At 44.7% G+C, this 22,592-nt stretch overlaps 1 protein-coding gene across 1 annotated transcript in view; it reads left to right on the top strand.

Annotated features, from left to right (window-relative positions):
• Positions 1 to 22,592, top strand: part of LOC146856138 (uncharacterized) — a 187,035-nt gene that overhangs the window by 56,261 nt on the left and 108,182 nt on the right. Inside the window, exons 3-4 of the mRNA XM_085654177.1 lie at positions 11,376 to 11,486; positions 13,477 to 13,590. Of these exons, the coding sequence (XP_085510303.1) occupies positions 11,376 to 11,486; positions 13,477 to 13,590 (225 nt within the window). The remainder of the gene's footprint in view (positions 1 to 11,375; positions 11,487 to 13,476; positions 13,591 to 22,592) is intronic.

Genomic DNA, 22,592 nt, shown 5'->3' on the forward strand with positions numbered 1-22,592 from the left:
CCCATTCAGGTCAACCTATTGCTTGCTCCTGTGAGACATTTCACCCCCATTCACACCTATTCAAATGTTAATTACTGGCTGGCAGAAATAGGACTGCAAATGCAAATGGGTCTCCATAGGCTTTAGGCAGGGAAAAGGTAACTTTCTTTAAGTAATTTTTCCTTGATATTTATGAAACATCCAACGTCACCATTGAATTGGAAGTTAATAACTATTAAACATAGTTGTTTAATTATTTTCTAGCTGTTTCCTGGAAAATTAGCAATGTTAGGTGTAATAATGTAACCCCGAATTTTCCTATGGAACAGCCAGCCTTGCTATAGTGAAAATAGCTTTTGGTGCTTTTTCACTTCATGGGCATGTTTAACATTAAATTCCTACATGTCCTCATCATGCACCCTGCCTTATTGGCAATATGACCAACATAGGGGAGACCTGTAAATATTTAAAAGGAATGCTTTGATCTATCAAATGCAGTTATTTTGCAGGCCAAATTTGCAGTCTCAAACTGCAACTGCCAGGCTACAAATGTAAGGGCTGCAATCATGTTTGCACTGTCACTGTGGTGGATGGCACAATGGGTCCTGCAGTCCACTGGTGACATTTAGCTTACATGCCCTGGGTATCTGTTGTAAACAATATACTAGGAGCTTTCAAGTAAGTTAAATAAACCAATCAGGTGAGCACCAATTACATTATGTTTAAAGGAGGAGCACAGACACTTTACCACTGGTTAGCAGGGGTTACGTGCACAGATTTCTACACCCAGCAAAAACAGTCAAGGCATAAATCTGGGGGTACAACACGGAAATGACGATCAGTTCTTACACTCGCTATTAAAATAAATCCATATTTGATGGTGACAGTGTTGACTCGACAGACATCTTTTCATTCTCAGTTGTGCACATAATGTTACAGTTGCCCACCGGCCTAATTTTTAGGTTGAACATTCGAGACCTCTTGTATATACTTTGGTATATACTTATATGTGTATGTACTTTGTGGGCTCTCGAGATCAGCACTAGGACTTGTCTGCTTCCACTTAGGGACTTTCTTTTCTGTTCAACTGCCTCTATTTAACTGTCTTGATAGAAAACGACTAGCAGAGGTATGAGCACCTGTAGACAATATTTTTTTTAAATCTTGTATTTTCAGTGATATGACCACAGAAGGCCCTGATTTTATATTAAAAACAGAGCTTTGGACTATACAATTTACTGCTGAAAGGCAATATTTCTCTCCATGTGTTCCCATACCTGGCATGTCACGCAGTTTGGTACTTACTTTCACTCCATGTTACAGAACACTAGATGTTTCAGCACCCAGGCTAATGTGCTGCATAGCTAAATACATATAAGGTCCCAAAGGCGAGACCGATTGCATTACAAATGCTTGTTATTTATTTGATGCTGTCTACTTTATTTTCTGTTGCTGTATTAGCTTTATTTGTTCATGCACTTCTATGAGATTATAATTTGTATTCCTATAGAATGAAGTTTATTAGAGGTGATTAATCAGATGTTCTATTTCCCATTTTCATCCTGTGTTTCAGTTTGACTTGCATATCTGTTTCCTATGCCTTGCGTACCCCTACAAAAATATTTTCTTTACCACATTTAGGGCCAGATGTACAAACATTCGCATTTGCGAGTCGCAAATTGGGTCAAATTGCGACTTGCAAAAGTGAATTTACAATAGTGTCTCAGACACTGTTTGCGATTCCCAATGGGGTGGCAAATTGCATACCTCATCAATATTCATGAGGCAAGTACAATTTGCGATCCCATTGGGAATGGCTAGCACTCACAGGGATGGTGGCCTGCTGGGGTCAGCAGACCACCATGCCTGTGACTGCTTTTTCAATAAAGCAGTTTAAAAAAAAAAAAAAAATGCAGCCCGTTTTCCTTAAAGGAAAACGGGATGCATTTAAAAAAGAAAAATTTAACTTTTCAGTTTCATTTTTTAAGGGCCAGGCAGTGGTCCCTGTGATCACTGCCAGCTCTTAAAAAATATTTTTGCACCCATTCAGAAAGGAGAAGGGGTCCCTTGGGTACCCCTTCTCGTTTGCGAGTGGCTTACCACCCTTTTGAAAAGGGTGGTAAACTGCAAGTGTTTTGCAACCACACAATCCTACATTGGTGTGAGACTTGCTATTAGGAAGGGAAGCACTTGGCACGCAACTGTTATATGTTAGCAACTTGCAAAGTATAGTTTGTACATGAGGCTGACCTATTTTGCGGTCGTAAATGGGCCAAATTCCCGTTTGGGACCACAAAAACCAGTCGTACATCTGCCCCTAACTGTATCATCGACAGATATCTACTCGATATGTTGAAATGATAAACCTAATTTGTAACAAGTCCTCTCATTTTTATTCTCTTATAATTTATTATGCATAAACTCTTTTGAGCTTGTTCAGGTGCTGTTACTGCCAGCGTTCATGTCATTTGCCTGAGATTTGGCTCTTGCTTATTTGCGACACAATCAGTGCATTACTGATTATTTACATTTTCTTTCAGTATTTTCTTCCTATAACTATTGAATGACAATCTTAGAATGTGAAGACAAATTGCTTCTTTCTTATTGAACTTATGAAATTTGCAATATGTGACAAATTTTGTGAGTCTAGTTGCAAAACCCTCCATTGACTCACCTATTCCTCGATATGCTGCATTAAATGTATGATGTTCCTGATATCTAGGGCTTTTAAAGGGAGAGTGGTGCAGAAAGAGGCCGAAATAAAAGGTAGACTGCTCACTTACCAATTCTTGATTGGGGGTCACACGTTGATCATAGAGTCTATCTGTCCCCCTAACGAAGGACAGGAGCGATTTCTCCATGAAGCGCTGACCGAGGCTACTGCCACTCCCGAGCGCAGGTTACTTTTGGGAGGAGACCTCAATCTTGTCCTCAACAATGAGCTTGATAGGTCAGTGCAATGCTATGGCCAAGTTGATGCACTTTCCCGCGCCGGACATGCTAGGCTGGAGAACCTGGGCTTGCTAGATCTGTGGAGGGACCTCCATCCAAATTCCAGAGAGTACTCTTACTACTCCGGCGCTCACAAGACCTACGCTAGGCTGGATTACTTTTTAGGCACCAGGACTATTGGGGACATCACAACCTCTTCCGACATTCTTGTGGCTGCCTTATCAGATCACGTTCCGGTAGTACTCACCTTGACTTTGTCCCCCGTCCGGCTTCCCACCCGATGGTGGCGTTTCCATGACACCCTCTTGCACCGCGCAGACACCGTTGCCCAGTATTCAGCGCGCGCTCGATGACTACCTATCTCACAACGACAATGCCGACACTCCTGTCCACTAGATGGGAAGCCCTGAAGGCGGTGGTTAGGGGAGCAATCATCGCTCTCTCCTCTGCGGACAACGTGGAATGTAAACGTAAGAGGGAGGACCTCCCCCAGCGAGTGCGTGAGCTTGAACAGATCCATCAACGCACCGCGCATCTGGCGCCAGTTGAAGACGGCTAAGGCGCTGTTAGCAGCCATAGACCGCGATAAAGCTGAATACGTGGCACTACGTCTGCGCCACTCTTTTTATGTTGGTGAGGACAGGTGTGGCCGGCTACTTGCACACAAACTGAGGGAATCCCGACTGCGTGATGGGGTACAGGAGATCACAGACCAGGCAGGCTGCACACGCACGGAGGACTCTGACATAGCAGAGACGTTTCGCGACTTTTACGCACAGCTGTATGATGCACAGCAGCTACACCCGATGGCCATAGACGCATATCTGAATCAGGTCTCTCTCCCCAGTTTGTCCCAATCGCAAGCAGGTCACATAGACAGGGATATCCGCCTGGAAGAAGTAATCTCTGCCATCTCGCGCCTATAAGTGGCTAAATCGCCTGGGCCAGACGGCTACACGGCGGCCTTTTGTAAGCAGTTCTGCCCCACGCTCACCCCTCTTCTCACGCGTCCCTTTAATTCCTTCGCTTCCTCAGGGGCGATCCCTCCTTCCATGCTCGAGGCGGATATTGTGGTCATCCACAAGCCTGGCAAGTACAAGAAGCTCTGCGCGGCATACCGGCCTATCTCTCTTCTCAACGTCGACCTGAAGCTTTATACCAGTATCCTGGTGGCTCGCCTCGCTCCCTATATGCCTGGGTTAATCGACCCTGACCAGGCGGGGTTTTTACCCCAAAGGTAGACCAGCGACAATACGAAGCGGGTGCTCCATCTCATCAAAAAAGCTTCTCGTAACCAGGGAGACTATATGCTGTTGGTCATCGATGCGCAAAAGGCATTCGACCGCGTGCACTGGCCCTATTTGGAGCAGGTACTGATCCGTTTTGGCTTGGGGGAGAAGATGAGAACCCGTATCCTCAACTGTTATCGCAACCCTGCGGCGGTGGGAATCCGGCTAGCCTCCACCCTACAGGCGACAAGGGCGGTCAACTATAGCATCTTGCAATCTCACATTCGTGCGGACCTGCGGCGTTGGAAACATTACCCTATCTCCTGGCTGGGTCGCATCGCTGCTGTCAAGATGACGATCCTTCCCAAACTTCTTTATCTTTTCCCGACGCTTCCCCTGCAGCCCCCCATCAGCTGGCTCCAGCGGGTGCAAGCAGAACTTTCTCAATTCATCTGGCAGGGTCGCAAACTGAGGATGAAGCGGCTGGTCAGCTTCCTCCCTACTGATGAAGGGGTTTCTAGGGATACCCGATCTCGCGCTGTACTACAAAGCAAAAACCAAAGGAAATGATGGACGGAGTGTTGAACATTGCAAACACTCACCCCGAGTCAACAGATCTGGGTTTAATCCATCACCGTTCTTTAGCCCACTCTGCCACCCCAGTTCAGACATGGCCATATGCAAATCAGTCTGACCCTCTGCCTCATGGGAACAGTCCAGCCCGAACTGCCAAACCATGTCTTCCCTGGACTGGAAACAAGCTTCCTAGGACCGGTTTCTGGCATTTCAGCCGTCTTCAGCCAGGCTTGCTTGAATCCAGTGGCAAAGTGAGCAAGGGACTCACGTCTGAGCATACCCTGCCAACTTATGGCGAAAAAAGCAAAAACCAAAGGAAATGATGGACGGAGTGTTGAACATTGCAAACACTCACCCCCAGTCAACTGATCTGGGTTTAATCCATCACCGTTCTTTAGCCCACTCTGCCAACCCAGTTCAGACATGGCCATATGCAAATCAGTCTGACCCTGTGCCTCATGGGAACAGTCCAGCCCGAACTGCCAAACCATGTCTTCCCTGGACCGGAAACAAGCTTCCTAGGACCGGTTTCTGGCATTTCAGCCGTCTTCAGCCAGGCTTGCCTGAATCCAGTGGCAAAGTGAGCAAGGGACTCATGTCTGAGCATACCCTGCCAACTTATGGCGAACAAAGCAAAAACCAAAGGAAATGATGGACGGAGTGTTGAACATTGCAAACACTCACCTCCCAGTCAACTGATCTGGGTTTAATCCATCACCGTTCTTTAGCCCACTCTGCCACCCCAGTTCAGACATGGCCATATGCAAATCAGTCTGACCCTGTGCCTCATGGGAACAGTCCAGCCCGAACTGCCAAACCATGTCTTCCCTGGACCGGAAACAAGCTTCCTAGGACCGGTTTCTGGCATTTCAGCTGTCTTCAGCCAGGCTTGCTTGAATCCAGTGGCAAAGTGATCAAGGGACTCACGTCTGAGCATACCCTGCCAACTTATGGCGAACAAAGCAAAAACCAAAGGAAATGATGGACGGAGTGTTGAACATTGCAAACACTCACCCCCAGTCAACAGATCTGGGTTTAATCCATCACCGTTCTTTAGCCCACAAAGCCACCCAGCTCCGACACTTGGTGGAGTGGAGTCGAACCGAGTCGGAAACGCACTGGCTCTTCCAGGACCGGGCGATAGTGGGCACTTCCTTGATGAAGATTTCTTTCCTTCGGAAGACCCAGCGCCCTCCTAATCTATACGCCTCTCATATCACCCGCGCTACAATATCAGTCTGGGATCAGGCGAACAAGCGACACGGCCTGATGACCTTCCCTTCCCCATTCACCCTCTTTTTGGCAATTCTGACTTTGGACCGGGGATGGGCGAGACCTCCTTTCCTCTATGGAGAACCACCGGTTGCCGCGCGCTAGGTACCCTTTACGACGCTGAAGGGGTCGTGCCCTTCACACAGGTACACGCTGACTATGGTCTCCCTGAATCAGAGCGCATGCACTATTTGCAGCTACGACATTGGGCCTCACACCCAGCCAATAGATTAAAAGCCCATAGACTCCTCACCCAGTATGAGAGATGGCTGATCACACGCTCCTCAGGCAAAAAGCTAATCTCGGACCTATATAGAATGCTCCTGTCCCGCTACATTCATACCTTCCATGCAGGGTGTGCTCGATGGGAAAGAGATTTGGGTTGAGATCTCACTAGCAAGGAATGGGAAGGGATATGCTATAGGGTGCGACATACTGCGACTCACACAGGTCTCACCAAAACTTTCACGAACCTTGCATACTACTGGTAGTACACCCCTGAGCGCATGCACCACTTTGACAGCACACATAGCCGGGACTGTTGGCGAGGGTGTGTTAAGGTGGGTACCCTCGTCCACCTAGTTTGGGAATGTGAACACCTAACACCCTACTGGTCTCAAGTCCTCGACGATGTTGATAAGCATTTAGACACAGAGATCCCTCGGCTTCCAGAGTACGTGCTTTTGGGGGTGCCCAACCCACTCACCTATCCCCTGAAATTCCTGAGGGAGAAACAAATAGCGCTTGTGTTGGGCTCTGCCACACAAAACATCCTCACGCATTGGAAATCTACATAAACTCCAACACTCACTGGGTGGCTCCACCGCCTATAGCATATATTAGGCATGGAAAAGATGTCGCTCACCGCGGCTGGCAAAGGCTCAGTATTTGGAGACTTATGGCAACCTTTCCTGGCTCTCCTAGCACAGGACTTCAGGGAGTTGACATGCCCGAGTTACCTGCGCCTGCTGCGCTTGGCACCACCCGACACTCCTATGTCAGGGGCAAGCCACTCCTACTAGTCACCACCTATAGATAGACGAGCTGGGATGAGGAGGGCGGGGGTGAAGGGGGGAAGGCGCTATTCTATTCTTTGTTCTCTTCCTTCTCTTATTTCTTGGTTAGAGTGGGGGGGGAGTTGTCTTTCTGGTCTCACTCTCATTCTTATAGGTATTTTTCTGTACTCTCATATGTCATTGGTTTGCGCTGGAGCCCTGCGTGGCCCAATTGGTCGCACTGCTGATTTGAAGGTTTGCAATGCATGGCATTTACTTCAATAAAAATATTTAAACCATGAAATACTTAATAAATACATGAATTCACGATAAATTGAAGTGATTAATAAAGCAGCTAAAAATAAGTTATGGGCAAAATGGAAGTTGCAATCAATGTTACTACCCGATGGACAACAAGATATAAATAGCTCAGCGTCTTATGATAATTGCTTAGAAATCCTGCGCTACTTTCTTCCTACTTAGCCAGACACTGTGCAAAAATCTACAAGACATGAAAAGTCCATTTGAATGATCCGTAATGCCTCCAGGTATGACCTGAGGCTCAGATTAATACAAAGAGATAAAATCCATCTTCTTCGGGCTTGATAGAATTACTGTTAGACCATCCGGCATCATAGTCCTTCATTTTTTAAGTGCTATAGTGAAACTTCAAGTCTAAGGATTTTGCTCTCATACGATATAAAAAAAACACTTTGGAAACAGAAACTGGTTTGGACAGTAAGAACTTATCAGACAAAGTGCCCTTGAGCAATATGGGATTCTGAATAAATATTATATAGTCCCATTAGACCCTCTTGAGAGTATCTTTAGACGCCAGTTGCAATAATTGGGGCTCGTCCCATAAATATGACATGCCCAAGATTTCTAAACCACAGTAAGGAATCAGTGTCCAATAGACTCAATATTTCTTCCAGGCCCTTTCTGTAGATATGTAACTCAGGAGTCGCCCAAAGATTAATTGAATACAGTAGCGGTCCGAAGAACTGCCAATTGTAACCCCAAATCATAATATATGGGGGTACTCATTGGCAGCCCGAGCACTGAGCTAAAGGAGGCATTTTCAAGCGAGACTAAACTGGTGGAACATTCTGAGCCCCGTATTTCCGCCCTTTAAAGTGCGGCTAATGAAGCCTTTGCCTCTTACACCTCTAAGGCTGGGGATACGGCTCTGGAGTGCAAACCTTTCTCTAGCTGGTGCCTATGGTCATTAAATAGCACTCATTTAATTATAGCACTTTGTAACGTTTGTAGTTTACTACCTTGAAGTTATAAGAGGCTTGGGACCTAGAATAAGAGCAACTGCAATCATTCCAATACATGCTAGGGCAACTACAATTCCCGAGAGTTAGTGAGAAGAAACAAGTCAGTGAAATGAAACAGGAAACCACATACTCCCAAAACAGTATATTGCCCACAAAGATCGGTTCATTTGTGTCTTCTTTCTCTACTGCTCCCTATAGCAGGTGTGTATAACACTTTTTCTTCTGATTTCTAATAACCATTTTTAGGAACTTCTGTTGTCTGGTTTGTTTACTGGTGGCACTTCAGGTGTTTATTTCCTTGTAAGTTGTGGGGCCATTACTGTGGCTTAACTGATCATCTTTTGTATGGTCTTTAAAGATTACATTTGACTCCTTATTGAGTAATACATTGATTGCACATTGAAGTCCTTATTGAGCCTTTTTAATATGTTCTTTTTCATCCTCTTTTCGACAACCTGTCGATTGCATGTTCGCTGGTTTAAAAGTGGCGGGTCCTTATTGGGTAACAGAGGTCCTCTGTCATTTTATGCCAGGCGTCTGTACTTACCTGGAACAAGTAGTCTTATTCCGATCTGTTAATTGTGCATGCGCCATCTCATGAACATCTTTTATTCTGCCCAGCTTTGGCATTGGCATGATGACAGCAAATATTTTATGGCCGGTTAGGCAGCAGCACGCACCCTCTAACTTTAACTAGGGTATGGCGCAGAGGCATTGGTGCAAGCAGACCTGTGATTAACTACGAAAACCATTATAACTTACCAACAATATTTCAATGTTCGTAGCCTTTTGTTTTTACATTTCAAGTTTGTCTGTATCTATAATAACTACTTTGTCTGCTGTGTTCCCTCAGCCATTTTTGTGACTAATACTCTTCGCTATACATTTTTAAAATTGTTTCATTTGTTAGTCAAGATAAAGCAAGCTTCACCCCACTGAAATTTAAAAAGGTCTGTATGGCATATTCTTTCAAGTGATCATTCAAGGAAATTTCAGGTGACTAGTTATAAATGGTTTCCGGTGGATCAAGTTGTGATATTTTGGTTTTAAAGGATTGCTTTGGAAAAGCAAAGTAAATAATTTTTGTGGTTCGATAACAATTCCATCTTAAACCACCAGACCCCGTTAGACACTTACAACCAGCTGTAACAGGCAGCTGGTACTTTCAACACAACCGATGAATACATTTACCAAAACTCTGTGGAATCCAGTGGAAACCATTTGAAACTGAAATTTCATCTGAGGATTTTGAGCAAGAGATATTTCAAATAAAAGGACTACATTATGTGAGAGATTTTTTGGGATTAGTTTTGTTGCACTCCTGCATGAAGTAAGTAAATTGAAACTGAGAGTGGTGATCTCTCACCGGTGATAATAAATGTTCTTGGAATCTTATCCCTAACAGCAAAAAAAATCAGTGTCATCCCTTTCAAATGCTCCGATGTGGTTCAATAATCCATACATAGACGACTGTTAGGCTAAAGAAAGCATACTGCTCCACAATCAGCTTCTTCGGACGTTCGGAGTACCGGACCTGGTGACGCTACCCGGCCTAAATGCAAGCAACACCTATCATGTGGAGTCAGGTCTTACCTCTTTATAGAGATAGTGGGAATGATTCACACAGAAAATATTAAACCTATACCTGGACGTCTACATCCTTAATTCTACATCCTTTTCACAAGTGTGGATTTATGACTTTTGACTGTTCACAAAACTTCCCATTAGTAGATCTGGAAAGCTGAGCCAGTGGCAGGTTTCCCAGCATATTCCTCGAAAGTCATGTAAGTTTGTTATCTTTGGCCATTTCTCCAATCTGCTATTATACACTTAGTACAGTTGTTGCTAAGGGGGAAAAACTATACTTCTGTGCAAGTGCACATTTAATATATATATATACACAACTTGATCCAGCAGAAACCATTTATAGCTAGTCATCTGAAAAGTCCTTGAATGATCACTTGAAAGAATACACCATATATATTTTATTTTTCTTTATAAGGAAAACATGGTTCTCTAAGGGGAAACCCCAACAGAAAGTGTGTGTGTTTTATGCTCCCCTTCCCACCCTCTAAAGGGTTTTACTCTTAAGACTTGACTGGTATAAATCTCAGTCCATTTCCAGGGTGGAAAAGTGCCAGGGAGTAGTTTGTGGTCTTTCTCAAAGTGTCAAGACAAAACATGCCTTGATCCGCCCATTTCCCACCCCTTGCATGAGATTTAGGCTTATTGATATTACATGACTGTGGGGTAATAGTCCACAGGAGTAAATGGATCCATGCCTACAGGGTCACCCTTCGTGTATGCCTTACAGGAGGAAATTCATCCATTTCTGCGGCCTGCCCTGACAACGCCGCTCTGCGCCCCATGTAAATAATGGGGTGTGCTCAGCGCTAGTACCCTGTCGCTCTCTTCTTTAAATGAATTCTCTGTCCTGCTGTCCACCGTTAAACTGCAGCTCACTCTCTCCTCTTGTAAATGATGTATCTGTCCTATTGTGTGTGCTTCCTCTGTCCCTCCATACATGATAACACTCTGTCCTATAGGTGCTCGTGTTTTGCCCCTCTCCACCCTCTTTGTCAATGATCGCGTGCTGGTATGTGCCGGACACTGCTGGACAGTCTCTGAACCTCTGAAAATATAGCTGTTTACATCTGACACCTGCCTTCCGTTCACAGTCATAAAACTCCCTGCCTGTGAGTAAATACTGTGATCTATCCGATTCTGGGACAAAATGACAAAATGGCAGCTGTCATCCAGCTGGAAAATTCTTCTGACACGTCAAGCGATGTTGTAAAAACATTGCTCTCTGTGGAGGGTGTTGGCTATCTGGCTCACGTGTTGGGGAGTTTATTGGCTTTCCCTAATCTTGAAACAACCATCATTTCTTACCGGAAGGATTTTCTAATTTAAAGCCATAGTGATTTTTCTCTATTTTTTTTCTTGGAATCAGCAACCCTTGTGTTACGGTTTAATACGTCGATAGATTTCGCTTGGTCCAGTGTCTTCCTTGCCAGTGTTTTTTGTGACTTTCTGTAGGACAGTAGGTGTGTTTCTGATGTTTTTTTTTCTGTCACCCTTAACTGCAGGACCACTGATCGCCAACACTGTCTTTGCCCTGAGACCTGAAAAGAACGAAGAGCTGTCTCTCACGGATTGCCAGGACTTAGAGCCAAGGCACAACGTTCACATTTCTCCAGGTGAGCAAGACGTGCCAAATCTGAGACACCACCTGCAGTTAAACATTGTGCAAACACACATCTGCAGAGGTACACACCGGATTAGACAGATGCTGCTTGTGCGCTTGCACACCTGCTTTGCGCAATTGTGCAAACTAGCAAGGGTAGCGATGCTGCCCTTTGTCAACTTCTAGTTTCATAAATTGCCAGATTAATTCCAGGTACTTAGTATGTAATTTAGAGGGCCTATGGATAATAAATATCAGAAAATTGAACTCATGAGAGATCCACTGAAAACAATTGTGCAGAAGGCACTATACCTTACTCATGTTAGACCTCTGCACCAACATGCCACAAGGTGTTCTCCGGTTTTAATTAGAAATGTCTGCCCTTGATAAATGCAAACTTCTTATATAGCGTTAGAGGTTTTCTACTGGCCATTAAAGGCCAGCTCCAGCGTTAAAGGCCCGAGCCGAAGGCCCTATAGGGCAGAATGTTCTATTTGTAAAATAAAGGCCTCACAGAGCACGAGGGGGTTGAAATCCCCTTGTTTCCGTGAGGCCTTTGTTCACAGCAAGAGCTGTGTACAAACATTAGAATGTTGATGCTCCAGGCTTCTACCAGCCATTAGAAGCCTGGAGCATTCCATTGTCTTCAATGTAGCGCCCAACATTCCAGTGTTCTAATAGCATTGTAAGCTTTCTGGTGAATGCAAGTGGGCGTTATTTGCCCTCTCTCTTGTTATATGCCCATGACCTCATCTTGACTTGTACTTCATGGAGCGGTCATATAATGGCATTATAATGCCTTCAAAATCTGATTTGTTTTTAAAATCTCCCTAGCAGTGTCTGGTAAGGAGATTTGAAGGAGACAGAGGAGGAGAGGTGCTGATGACTTGTTCTTGTGGTTTCAGTTCCTCTTTTTATGAGGTCAGAAATGATGCCAAAGTATCTGAAGGGGACCTTATTTCTCTCTATAGGACTGATGCTTCTTAAGGGGTAAGTGTCTTGCAGTTTCCGATCCCCATCACCAATCAGTAGGGTAGGAAAGTTTGGGAAAGGGGCATTTCCAGACTTCCTTTTCCTGCCCAGGTAGTGATTGACTGACCGGTAAGATGCAGGAATGACACTTCAATCATTATTTCCACAAATGCAGAGGCCTAGGAAGGCAAATAGTTTTAGACAGGAGGATATACAATGTATTTGCTAAATGTAACTGGAAACGAGGGCCCAATTGTTGATGTCAGGGAAGGAATTACCTCTAAAATGCCCTCACCAATCAGCTTCCCATGGCTTGTGGTTGAAAAGATACCATAAAAAGGACAAAGAAGGAAGATTAAGGTTGAAAGCTAGTCTTTTCTTTTCTTCTTTTCGTGCTTCCTCCTAGCTATAGGTTGTGTAAGATTTGTATGCTCAGTGTGGATTTTACATACACATCTCAAATAGTTTTGCTTTGGCCAATCATGCACAAGTTTGCTGTGTCCTATTCGCCTTTTACAGGCCAAATTTATTTCATTTATAAAGAGGTTGGTGTGCCAACCTAGAGCTTCTAGGGGCTTTTCTGAGGTCCTTAGGTCTTCCGGTTGTGTATGGGTGGCCAGGACCCTCCAAGCAGAATTGGGCCCATCTTTCTGTTATTTATTTATTATTTTTTTACGGAGTTTTATATAGCGCGAACTTGACCGGAATCGGGTATCTGGAGCGCTTTACATAGCACCAGTTAAGTTACATGAGGACACGTTAATTTTTTTTTTTTTTTTTGTTTGGAACGGGGAGATTGAGAGATCTGCCTATAATTACAGGATGATCAGCGTCTTTGCCGAGACGCAAACCCAGTTCCCCAGATTCGAGGGCAACCGCCCTAGCCGTTAGGCCAACTCCTCTCCGTTTTGACTTTTCCTGTTTCAAACATTGAGCATAGTTTGTACGAGCTGTTGATTATTCCACTTTCTAAACTAAAATTGCAATAACAAATGGTGGAAATTTGCATTTGCTTTCTTTTCTATTGGCAGAATTTCCCGCACACAAGCCTGGCGTTGCTTTGAGGTCGGAGCGGGAATATGAGTCTGGCATGAAGGGTCCTCGTGTTGCAGAAGTGAAAGGACGGAGGAGCATTCCCATTCCAGGTAAGGTGTGCCCCTGCGCACCTGTAATTCAGGGTTATTCGCACACGAGAAATACATTACATTATACGAAAATCAGCTCTGTAAAAATTCTGCGAAAACGCAAGATACAATCATTCATATAAATCTCCCATAAAAATAAGTAGATAAAATGTAACTAAAATGAAGACCTGCCAACCCCAAACAACATTTTATCGTGTGAAGAGGGGGCAAGTTCTATGGAGGGGTAGATCCTTAAATCAATTACTGTATATTCAGTTGTAGAGGCTCTACTGAGAGGGGTGCGGCTGTTTATCGAACACTCATTAAGAGTCACACCTAGCTTCTTCCTTCGTTCTCCCTTCCAAAAAAAAGTAAATAAAGCATCTGAGGCTGCCGTCTACGTCCTTAGAGGGGTTGCACACAAGCTGAAAACCCACTCTCAGTATAGGTTTTCAGCTCATAAAGAACTCAATTTATTTTTTAGTGGATGGAGTATTCTTTCCTGGCCTGGCGGAGGACTTTACGTCCTCCAGACCAAGGCTATTCCGCCCGCTAGATTCATAAATGACCACCTGCCTGCGTCAGAAGGACAAATGGTATTCTTTTCTTCTTTTCAAAAAGAAAATCCTGAAACAGGATTTTCTTTTTGAAAAGAAATAAAGTAATGCTTACCTCACCCTTATGATATCGGATCTCCACTGGGTAGCTGTGGAAAGTGTGTGTCACAGTAGGACAGTGTCAGTTGGTAGGTCTAAAAACAGTGGCGGTTGGTGACCCACAAAAGTGTTGAGTCGACATAAATACAATTCAAACACATACAAACAAATAAACATTTAAATATGGAAAAAAAGTTTACATATGAAGAATAAAGTTTCACTTGCCTGCAGCACGCCCTCGGTGTTCTCCAGTCTCCAGCTCCAGACTCCTCCGAGCGCGAGCTCCCACAGCTCCCATGGGTCCTTGTCCAATCCAGACACTGCTCTCATGCTGCATGAGAGAAGTGTCTGGATTGGCTGGAGCAGGCTGCCTCGACGTTCGAAGGGCACTGTAGGGCTGTGCCTGCTCTCCAACCCAGCTGTCTAAGACATCTGGGTTGGGGAGGTTGAATTACGCATGTCGGTTTGGCTGTAGCAAGGTATCTGGTCAAACAGACATGCGCAATTCACACTGAAAGGGCCACTGGTGTCAATCAGCAGCAATGACGCACCGCCCTGCCCTCTCCGTTCGGCAGAAAGCCCGAAAAATAAAATAGTAATAAAATCGTTTTATTACAATTTTATTTTCCCAGCTTTCTGAGCCGCAGTGTGGGGGGCGGGGAAGGGTAGCTCTCCTCCGCTCTTATGGAGGAACTGCTGCTCTCTGAAAATGGTACGCTTACAATATAAATTGACATTAGTTCACTATCCCAGTTGTGAAATCATGTGTAGAACACATGCTTTTAAAGTGCAATCAATACAAAAAACATTGGTCCTAGACCAATCTTTTGACAAAATAATTTCTTTGAAAGTTATTAATCAATCTACTAATTTGATTAACGACTGTCAAAGAAATTATTTTGTCATAAGATTAGTCTAGGACCACTGTTTTTTGTATTAATTGACACCCAGGTCCAGTGACTTTGTTGGGTTACCCCATTGATTATAATGGTTTAAAGTGCAATTGGCCCTCGTGTACAGAAAGAAAAAAAAATGAATAGCCACCATCACAAATCACAGTTAACTATACGACCTTGCACACACATACCACTGCTTTAAAAAGTGAAGTACCCTATCGAACACAAAGTAAAAACTGCAATTAGTCACCATCGCAAACTAATCTCTTGTTTTTTTAGTTTCTTCATACACAAATGTTTTATGTACTCAGGCTAAATTTAGAACCATGCCCGAGGCTAACCACTTCCTAGTTGGTAGGAGTTAAGTACTTTTACACGGTTTTCTCTGTTGAATTCTGCCCCCCTCCCCCATTGTAGAGTCAAAGTTTTTGTACGAGTTTAGATATTATCAGTGTTTAGTTTGTTTTTTAAAAAGTGCTGGAGCCAAAAAATGTTGTTCACAAGTCCATGGTCAGTGCTATTGAATGTCATTGTGCCAAATACCAAGGCTTTGTAGACTTGCTTCCAATGTATGCCTCTTTAATTTATCACTAGACACACTCTACCGTTTTATCTCACCATTGCAGGTTTCTGTTTTTTCCCTTTGTCCTGGTTTTTCTGTCTGTCTTTTCCTCCTCCTTCTTTTACCCCTTGTGTGTTTCTCACTTTCTTCCTCTGGGTCAAAGTCTGATGAGAAATGAGCACTAGTCCCCAACAATCAGTGCAGGTGTGCCCCACCTGATGCCGTCACCTCAAATTCACAAAAAAACCTCTATAAATATCGCTTGCATAGATATAAACAGCTAGGACATAGCATGATAATATGTGTCCATGATCCGTTGCCCGACTAAAGCAACCTCTAAAAGCAAGAATCAAGTTTTATCAAATACTGTCCAGTATAATTCAATAGGTGTAATTAGTAGAAACAATGTTTCAAATGAGACCTATGCACAAGTTGTTTAAAACCCTTTTAAAATAAGTTTACAGTGTTACAGATGTGTAATACTCACACAGGTTAGTACTAGTTTTAAGCCTGTTTTGAACAATTAGTCCAGTTTAAAAACTTGTCTCAAGATATTTTTCTTCTGTAATCCTTTCACAATTTGTTCTGCTCTCATCTTCCAGTCTCTGACGGGACCGGAGCTTGTAGCATTCCAAGCAGCTGTTACAGTTTGTCATTCATCTGCTTTTGGAGTTCTCCAACACTGTTGGACTTGGCTCTTTCTGCAGGGTCATCCCCAAACTTTTTGCCTTTACTCTCCTGTTTTCTGAACCTGTTTTTGTTGGCTTTTAGGACTGTGCACTGTTTACCACTGCTAATCAGTGCTAAGTGCTGGAGCTGTTTCTCCTTAAAACATGGTAAAATTGGCTTACACCAAATAGGCACATTTAATTTACTTGTAAAGTAAAGTGGTACGGCCAGGGCTGGTATATTTAATGCTACTAATGCGGCCTGCAGAACTTACTGCGCCACCCACTTAAGTAGCCCTTTAAACACTTTAAACATGTCTTAAGTCTGTCATCGCAGCCTGCGTGTGTAGCTTTAAACTGCCTTTTTGACACAGCAAATAAAAAAAACATTAAAAAATAAATACACTTACCTTGCCGCTGGGTCCCACGCCCCTGCGCCTGCTCTCCTCATTGAGCTCGAGGAACAGGAAGCAGGCCCCACTGACCAATCACAGCGCTGCAATGCAGATTGTGATTGGTAAGCACCCAGGTTCCCCTGACCAACCAGAACGTTGCACTGCAGCGTTGTGATTGGTCTGAGCGTCCTGTTTGGATGCTCAGCCAGTGAATGGGGGCCTGGGCATGTTCTCCATGCAGGCTGTAATGCAGCCTACATGGAGAACAGGGAACCTGCATGGAGAACAGGGAAAGTGTGCATGACTGTTTTGGGCGGCCAGAGAGGGCCGACCAAACAGTCATTACGCACTTAGGAGTGGGCAAACCATCCCTCCCCTGCCCAGTTCAGAGAACAGAGCAGCCCTGCTTGCAGAGCAGTAGGAAGCATAAAATGATAACTCAAAGTTAATATCATTTTATGTTTCTTCTTTGCACTGCTTATAAGCAGAGTGGCGACGCTCCTCCGCTTTAGTGGAGGAGCTGCCATTGTGTGCCTGGATCACTGGCAGGTCAGGAGGGCAGAGCTGGGCACAGCCCTACTTACACTTGAATAGGCTGTGTCCTAACTCCGCTCCCCCCTATAGTTAGTCGGGAGCCAGGGCAAGCAGGAAACCTGTGCACTTCAAAGAATTCACTTGGTATAAATATTGGACCTTAGACACCAACTCTTCAGTTCATTTCTGGACCTGTGGAGACTCGGCGAGGAAGAAGGACTTCTGTGTTACTGAAAGGACTGCCACTCTGCTGGACTGCTGCCCTGCTGGCCTGCTACCTTGCTGGATAGCTGCCTTGCTCCCCTCGTTCCTGAGTCAGAGGGGTTTGACTTGGGCCTGAACCCAGGACTCCCAAAGTGACTCCATGGGCTAGTCTGCTGGCCTCCTGTTCAGAGCCATAAGGACATAACAGGCTGCTAACCACCTGAACCGGCACCCAGATCCAGCTGGAGTAAACCCCTGACCCCCAAGTAGTGACCCTTAGGTCCTGGACCCTTGGTGTGGCCTCAGTGAAGCTGAATGGAAGTTTTTGGGCTCTTTGTAAACGCGAATGGGTCAGTTGGCGGCAAATATTGTTGCTAGCACTGTCTGCCAACGCAAACTTCGGTCAACTCAACCCTTTGCGCTACATCATCGACAGCTCACGGGGAGCGCCCCAACGAAGCTCTGGCTGGACTGTTCATGACAACAACAGGATCCTTGTGTTACAATGAAGACCGTCTGGGACTCATTGTGCTAGATTGAGAAGGTAACTTTTCAGCTGGACTAACTTCGTCCTTATGTCCAACCCGCACTCCATGGCGGTCAGCCTGAGCTTGTGACTATCTGCCTGTCTCGAACAACCAGATAGCTGCGAGTTATGCTGTGTGCTGTTTGGTGAACTTTTCACTTAAATATTTAAAATTGCATATCTCTGGTTCGATCTACTAAATGGATTTTTGTTGTTTTGGTCTTTGGTTTATTTATTCACTTTTGCTGTGTGTTTCTAAATTAGTGTGGGATTTCTCTTACGTTGTGTGTTCACTTTATTACTGCTTGAAGTGCTACATACATACTTTACACATTGCCTCTGAGTTAAGTCTGCTTTGTGCCAAACTACCAGAGGTTTGAGCACAGGTTAATTTAGGGTTTACTTGTGCGTCACTCACCCTGACAAGGACTGTGGTTGCTACTTTATCCAACCAGTAACTCAATTTCTTACAAATACCTTCAAGGCAAAGGCAACCGGTGTATTTGGAGGATAGGTATGTAACTTTCTTGATTGATGGCAGTAATGCTCTATCAGCATGCTTTTAAACTGCTGGGATCCCCAACTACAGGCGCACAGATTTATAAATAGCAACTTTCACAGCATGGTACATTCAGTAACGTTTTGTGAGGGAGTGTTGGGGTCTGTAGCTGAGGTTGTAACTTACAAATTCAGTCAAGAATTGCCGGACTGTTGAGTCTTTACCTCTCATAAATCTCCTCCTCAGTATGTTCAAATAGGGTAACCCTCTCCCTAAATATCCTCTTGTGTCTCCTCCTTTTTCTCTTTCTCCCAGCCAAAATCCTCACCCTCCTCGCCAGAACGTACAAAGCAGCCATTGTGAAAGAGCCTGATGCAATTTGAGTGCCTTTTTATATTTTGCACTGGGTTACCACCTGATCCGAATCAATGGTAATTGCATTTCTTAAATGGCCATTTTGTGACTAGTCGCAATTAGGAAATCTTTTGTTCATGCAATTAGTGATTTGCAATTTGGAAATCCCTATTTGAATTGCAGCGATGTGATTGGTCAGTGGGGCCTGCTTCCTGTTCCTCAAGCTTCACGAGGAGATCCGGAGTGGATCCCTTTTGTGATTTCCTATTCTGCATTTTCTAAATTGCGATTTCTATTAAGTAGTATTCGCATTTTGCACCACCGCAAATGAGTGTTAACATTCCGTAATGCCATTTTGCATCTTTTAACGGACCAAAATTGCGATTCGCACCATTAGGAAATGCAAAATGCCTTCGCACATATGGCCCATTATAACATAGTAGGATGGAGGGACCAAGGCGCTGTTAGCATGGAACTGAGACCAGGAAACAAATTCCCAATTCACTTTTAGACATGTCTATTCCACAAATTAGTTTTTTGGAACAGTTGCTTGATGCCCACAAGTCTTTTTTTGAAGATAAATCACGTGTTATAAAAGGATATGAGAAAAAAATTGTATTGAACCCAGATGCCATTCCTACCCACAAGGCACAGAATGTTCCGTTAAGTATTAGGAGTTAACTGAAAGAACACTTAGACAAATTATGTAGTTAGAATGTTATACAACCGGTCAACTCCTCTCAATGGATTTCATTAATCATTGTGGCTCAAATAAAAAGACTGGTGAACTAAGGTTGTGTGCGACATCTTAAGTCGTTGATCAAAAATAGTCTAGAACAACTAGTAGCACAACTAGTCTAGTACAACTAGTTAGCACAACTAGGAGAGCTTGAAGTGTTCTCCACTTTGGACTTAAGAGCTGCCTACCACCACGTTGAGTTAAGTGAGAACTCTTGTTCTCTTACAGATTTCAGCACTCCTTTTGGGACCTATAGATTCTGTGGCATGCCATTTGGCTTAGCCTTTGCAGCATCAGTTTTTCAAAATTTGTTGTTCCAAATTCTAGAGAGATGGACAATTTACTACCCTATAATGATGATATCCTGATTTTCAACCGTACAGAACAGAACCACTTGCAGATATTGTGCAAATTGCTGGAGATACTGCAAAACCAAGGTCTCACTGTCAAAAGAGAGAAATGCCATTTTTTATTGAGTAAAAGACGTTCTGGCAGAGCAAGTCAAAGATTGGTCAGCTTGTTGTCCAAAATATATTAATTCAACTACAGGGTTAGGCACAGTTCTGGCGGGAACAACTCCGGGGTGGACTTCTTTTCAAGGTGCCCTGTGGAAATGGAGTCAGATGATCACAGTGCTGATCATCTGGAGTGTGTGGTGGGATAGATTCATTGTGTTGTGAGTTCTGAAGATGTTGTAACTCAACAAGAGTGGGAACATTGTAGTGCCAATTACTTTTATAAAGTTTTACTTGGGTACATTTTTTCACGTCCCAGAGAAAATAATAAAAAAAGTGAAGTGAAGTCGTATTTCAAGATTAAGTATGAACTGACAATAGGTGGATGATGAATTCTAAGAGGGAATCTATTAATTCCTCCAGTGAAGTTGAGACTACGTCTGGTCAAGTTTGCTCATCATTGGCATGTAGGATTGTCTGGAACTAAGAGGCTTAGAAATTCTTGATGGCCAGAGATGGATGCAGACGTGGATATGATCCTGACTGATTGTGTTGAATGTAGAGAAGGAAATACATGTTTTCATAGTTATAATACTCCCTTGTTGACAGTAAAGTTCCAAAAGTCACTTTGAGAAAAGTTAGGAATGGACGTAAGTCGACCTATGTACAATTTGAATGAAAGTTTGAGAGTAAGCAATAGTGATTGTTGATTGTCATTATAGGTGGTTGAACATAAGTTTTCGAAACTTCGATGAAAGACTCCTCGAAGTTTTGCTCAAGGACACATATAAGCCAAGTGCCCAAGCATGCAATTTTGGTAGACTATGGAAAATGTTGCTGCAAGTGAAGTGGAGCTACAGTCCAGGGTAATGCTTTGAACGATGCAGGATTGAATACTACTAATATATCAAAAGTTTTGCTAGCTTTAGCTCCTGAGGCACAGCCGGGAGCAGGGACAAACAGTTAATTTTATTTACTTCTAACAACTACTGTCAATTGTTTTTAAAATCGCCGATTCTGTTGATCCCTCGCCACTCAGCTGATTGCTTGCTGACGTGGACAAGGTCTTCCAGCTGCCGCGACGTGATTGGCCTGTTGCCAGGACACGCCCACTAGCGAAGCCACGCCCCCTTTCACACAAAACGCGCGCTGACTACGAGCGCAGCGTTTTGCTAGCTTTAGCCCCTGAGGCACAGCCGGGAGCAGGGACAAACAGTTAATTTTATTTACTTCTAACAACTACTGTGAATTGTTTTTAAAATCGCCGATTCTGTTGATCCCTCGCCACTCAGCTGATTGCTTGCTGACGTGGACAAGGTCTTCCAGCTGCCGCGACGTGATTGGCCTGTTGCCAGGACACGCCCACTAGCGAAGCCACGCCCCCTTTAACCCCTCCCCTCCTCCGCCACATAGCATGAGCCCCCACCGGAAGCGCAGCGGACGAGCGCAGCGGGCGCGACGAGTGCGCGCCGAAGGCGCGCCTAAGGCAAGCCCGTCTGCGCCCGTCCGCGCTCGACCGGGCCTAGGGCCAGACTATATGCCTGTCCCAGCCGCCTTTAAGGTAAGCTATTCCCGCAGAGAGCTCCTCAGCCTTAGACCCACTAAAAACAGCTCATGTCTGGCACTACACGACCCCACTGTCCCTTTTCGCCGCTGTGACAAATGCAAACCAGGCAACCTCTCTCTTCCAAAACCCCCCGCCCCTCCCCCTGTCCTTAAAATCTCGACCCTTAACTGCAGATCACTTCCCAAACATGCCCTGCTTATCAACCATCTTATTGTCGACCTTAAATTGGACATACTTTTCCTCACAGAAACCTGGATTACGGAGCATTCCAACGCTGACGTCGTCCTAGCTCTCCCCCCGGGCTTCCTCATCATGTCTCAACCCCGTCCCCTAGGTAGAGGAGGTGGATTAGCCATTATCCACAGGGACCACTTTATCTGTCGATCCAAAGACTGCGCGATCCAAGACTCAGAGAGCTGCCTCTTCACGATTCAGCTGTCTTCGACGAACTCCCTGTCAGGCCTTCTAGTGTATCGGCCGCCCGGCCACTTTGGCCCCTTCACAGCCGCCCTCCTGGAAACCGTTTCCTCCGCGGCACACCTGACACCTAACTTCCTTATAACAGGCGACCTTAACATCCATCTCGAGGATCCCCTTGACACTGGGGCAACCGACTTTATTGACGACCTAGCGGCCTTGGGTCTGCTTCTCGCCAACTCTGAACCAACTCACACGAAAGGGCACCTTCTCGACCCGGTGTTTTCCAACATCCCTTCCCTCCTTTTCATCAACTCCCAACCCCTCCCGTGGACGGACCACTTTCTAGTCACGACCCATCTCCCTGGAGCTTTCAAAAAGCCTCAAAAACCCCCCACCTTCACCAGAGATAGAGCGTGGGCCAGACTCTCGGTGGAGGATTGGTCCACAGCCCTGGACGCTTCGACTCCCAGTCTTTCTGAGGACCCCTCCACCGCCGACTCCCAAGTCAGAGACTGGATATCCTCCACTCTCGATAATTTTATCCCCAT

The sequence above is a fragment of the Triturus cristatus genome, chromosome 4_1 (assembly GCF_964204655.1).
Source record: "Triturus cristatus chromosome 4_1, aTriCri1.1, whole genome shotgun sequence".
Classification (NCBI taxonomy): Eukaryota; Metazoa; Chordata; class Amphibia; order Caudata; family Salamandridae; genus Triturus; species Triturus cristatus.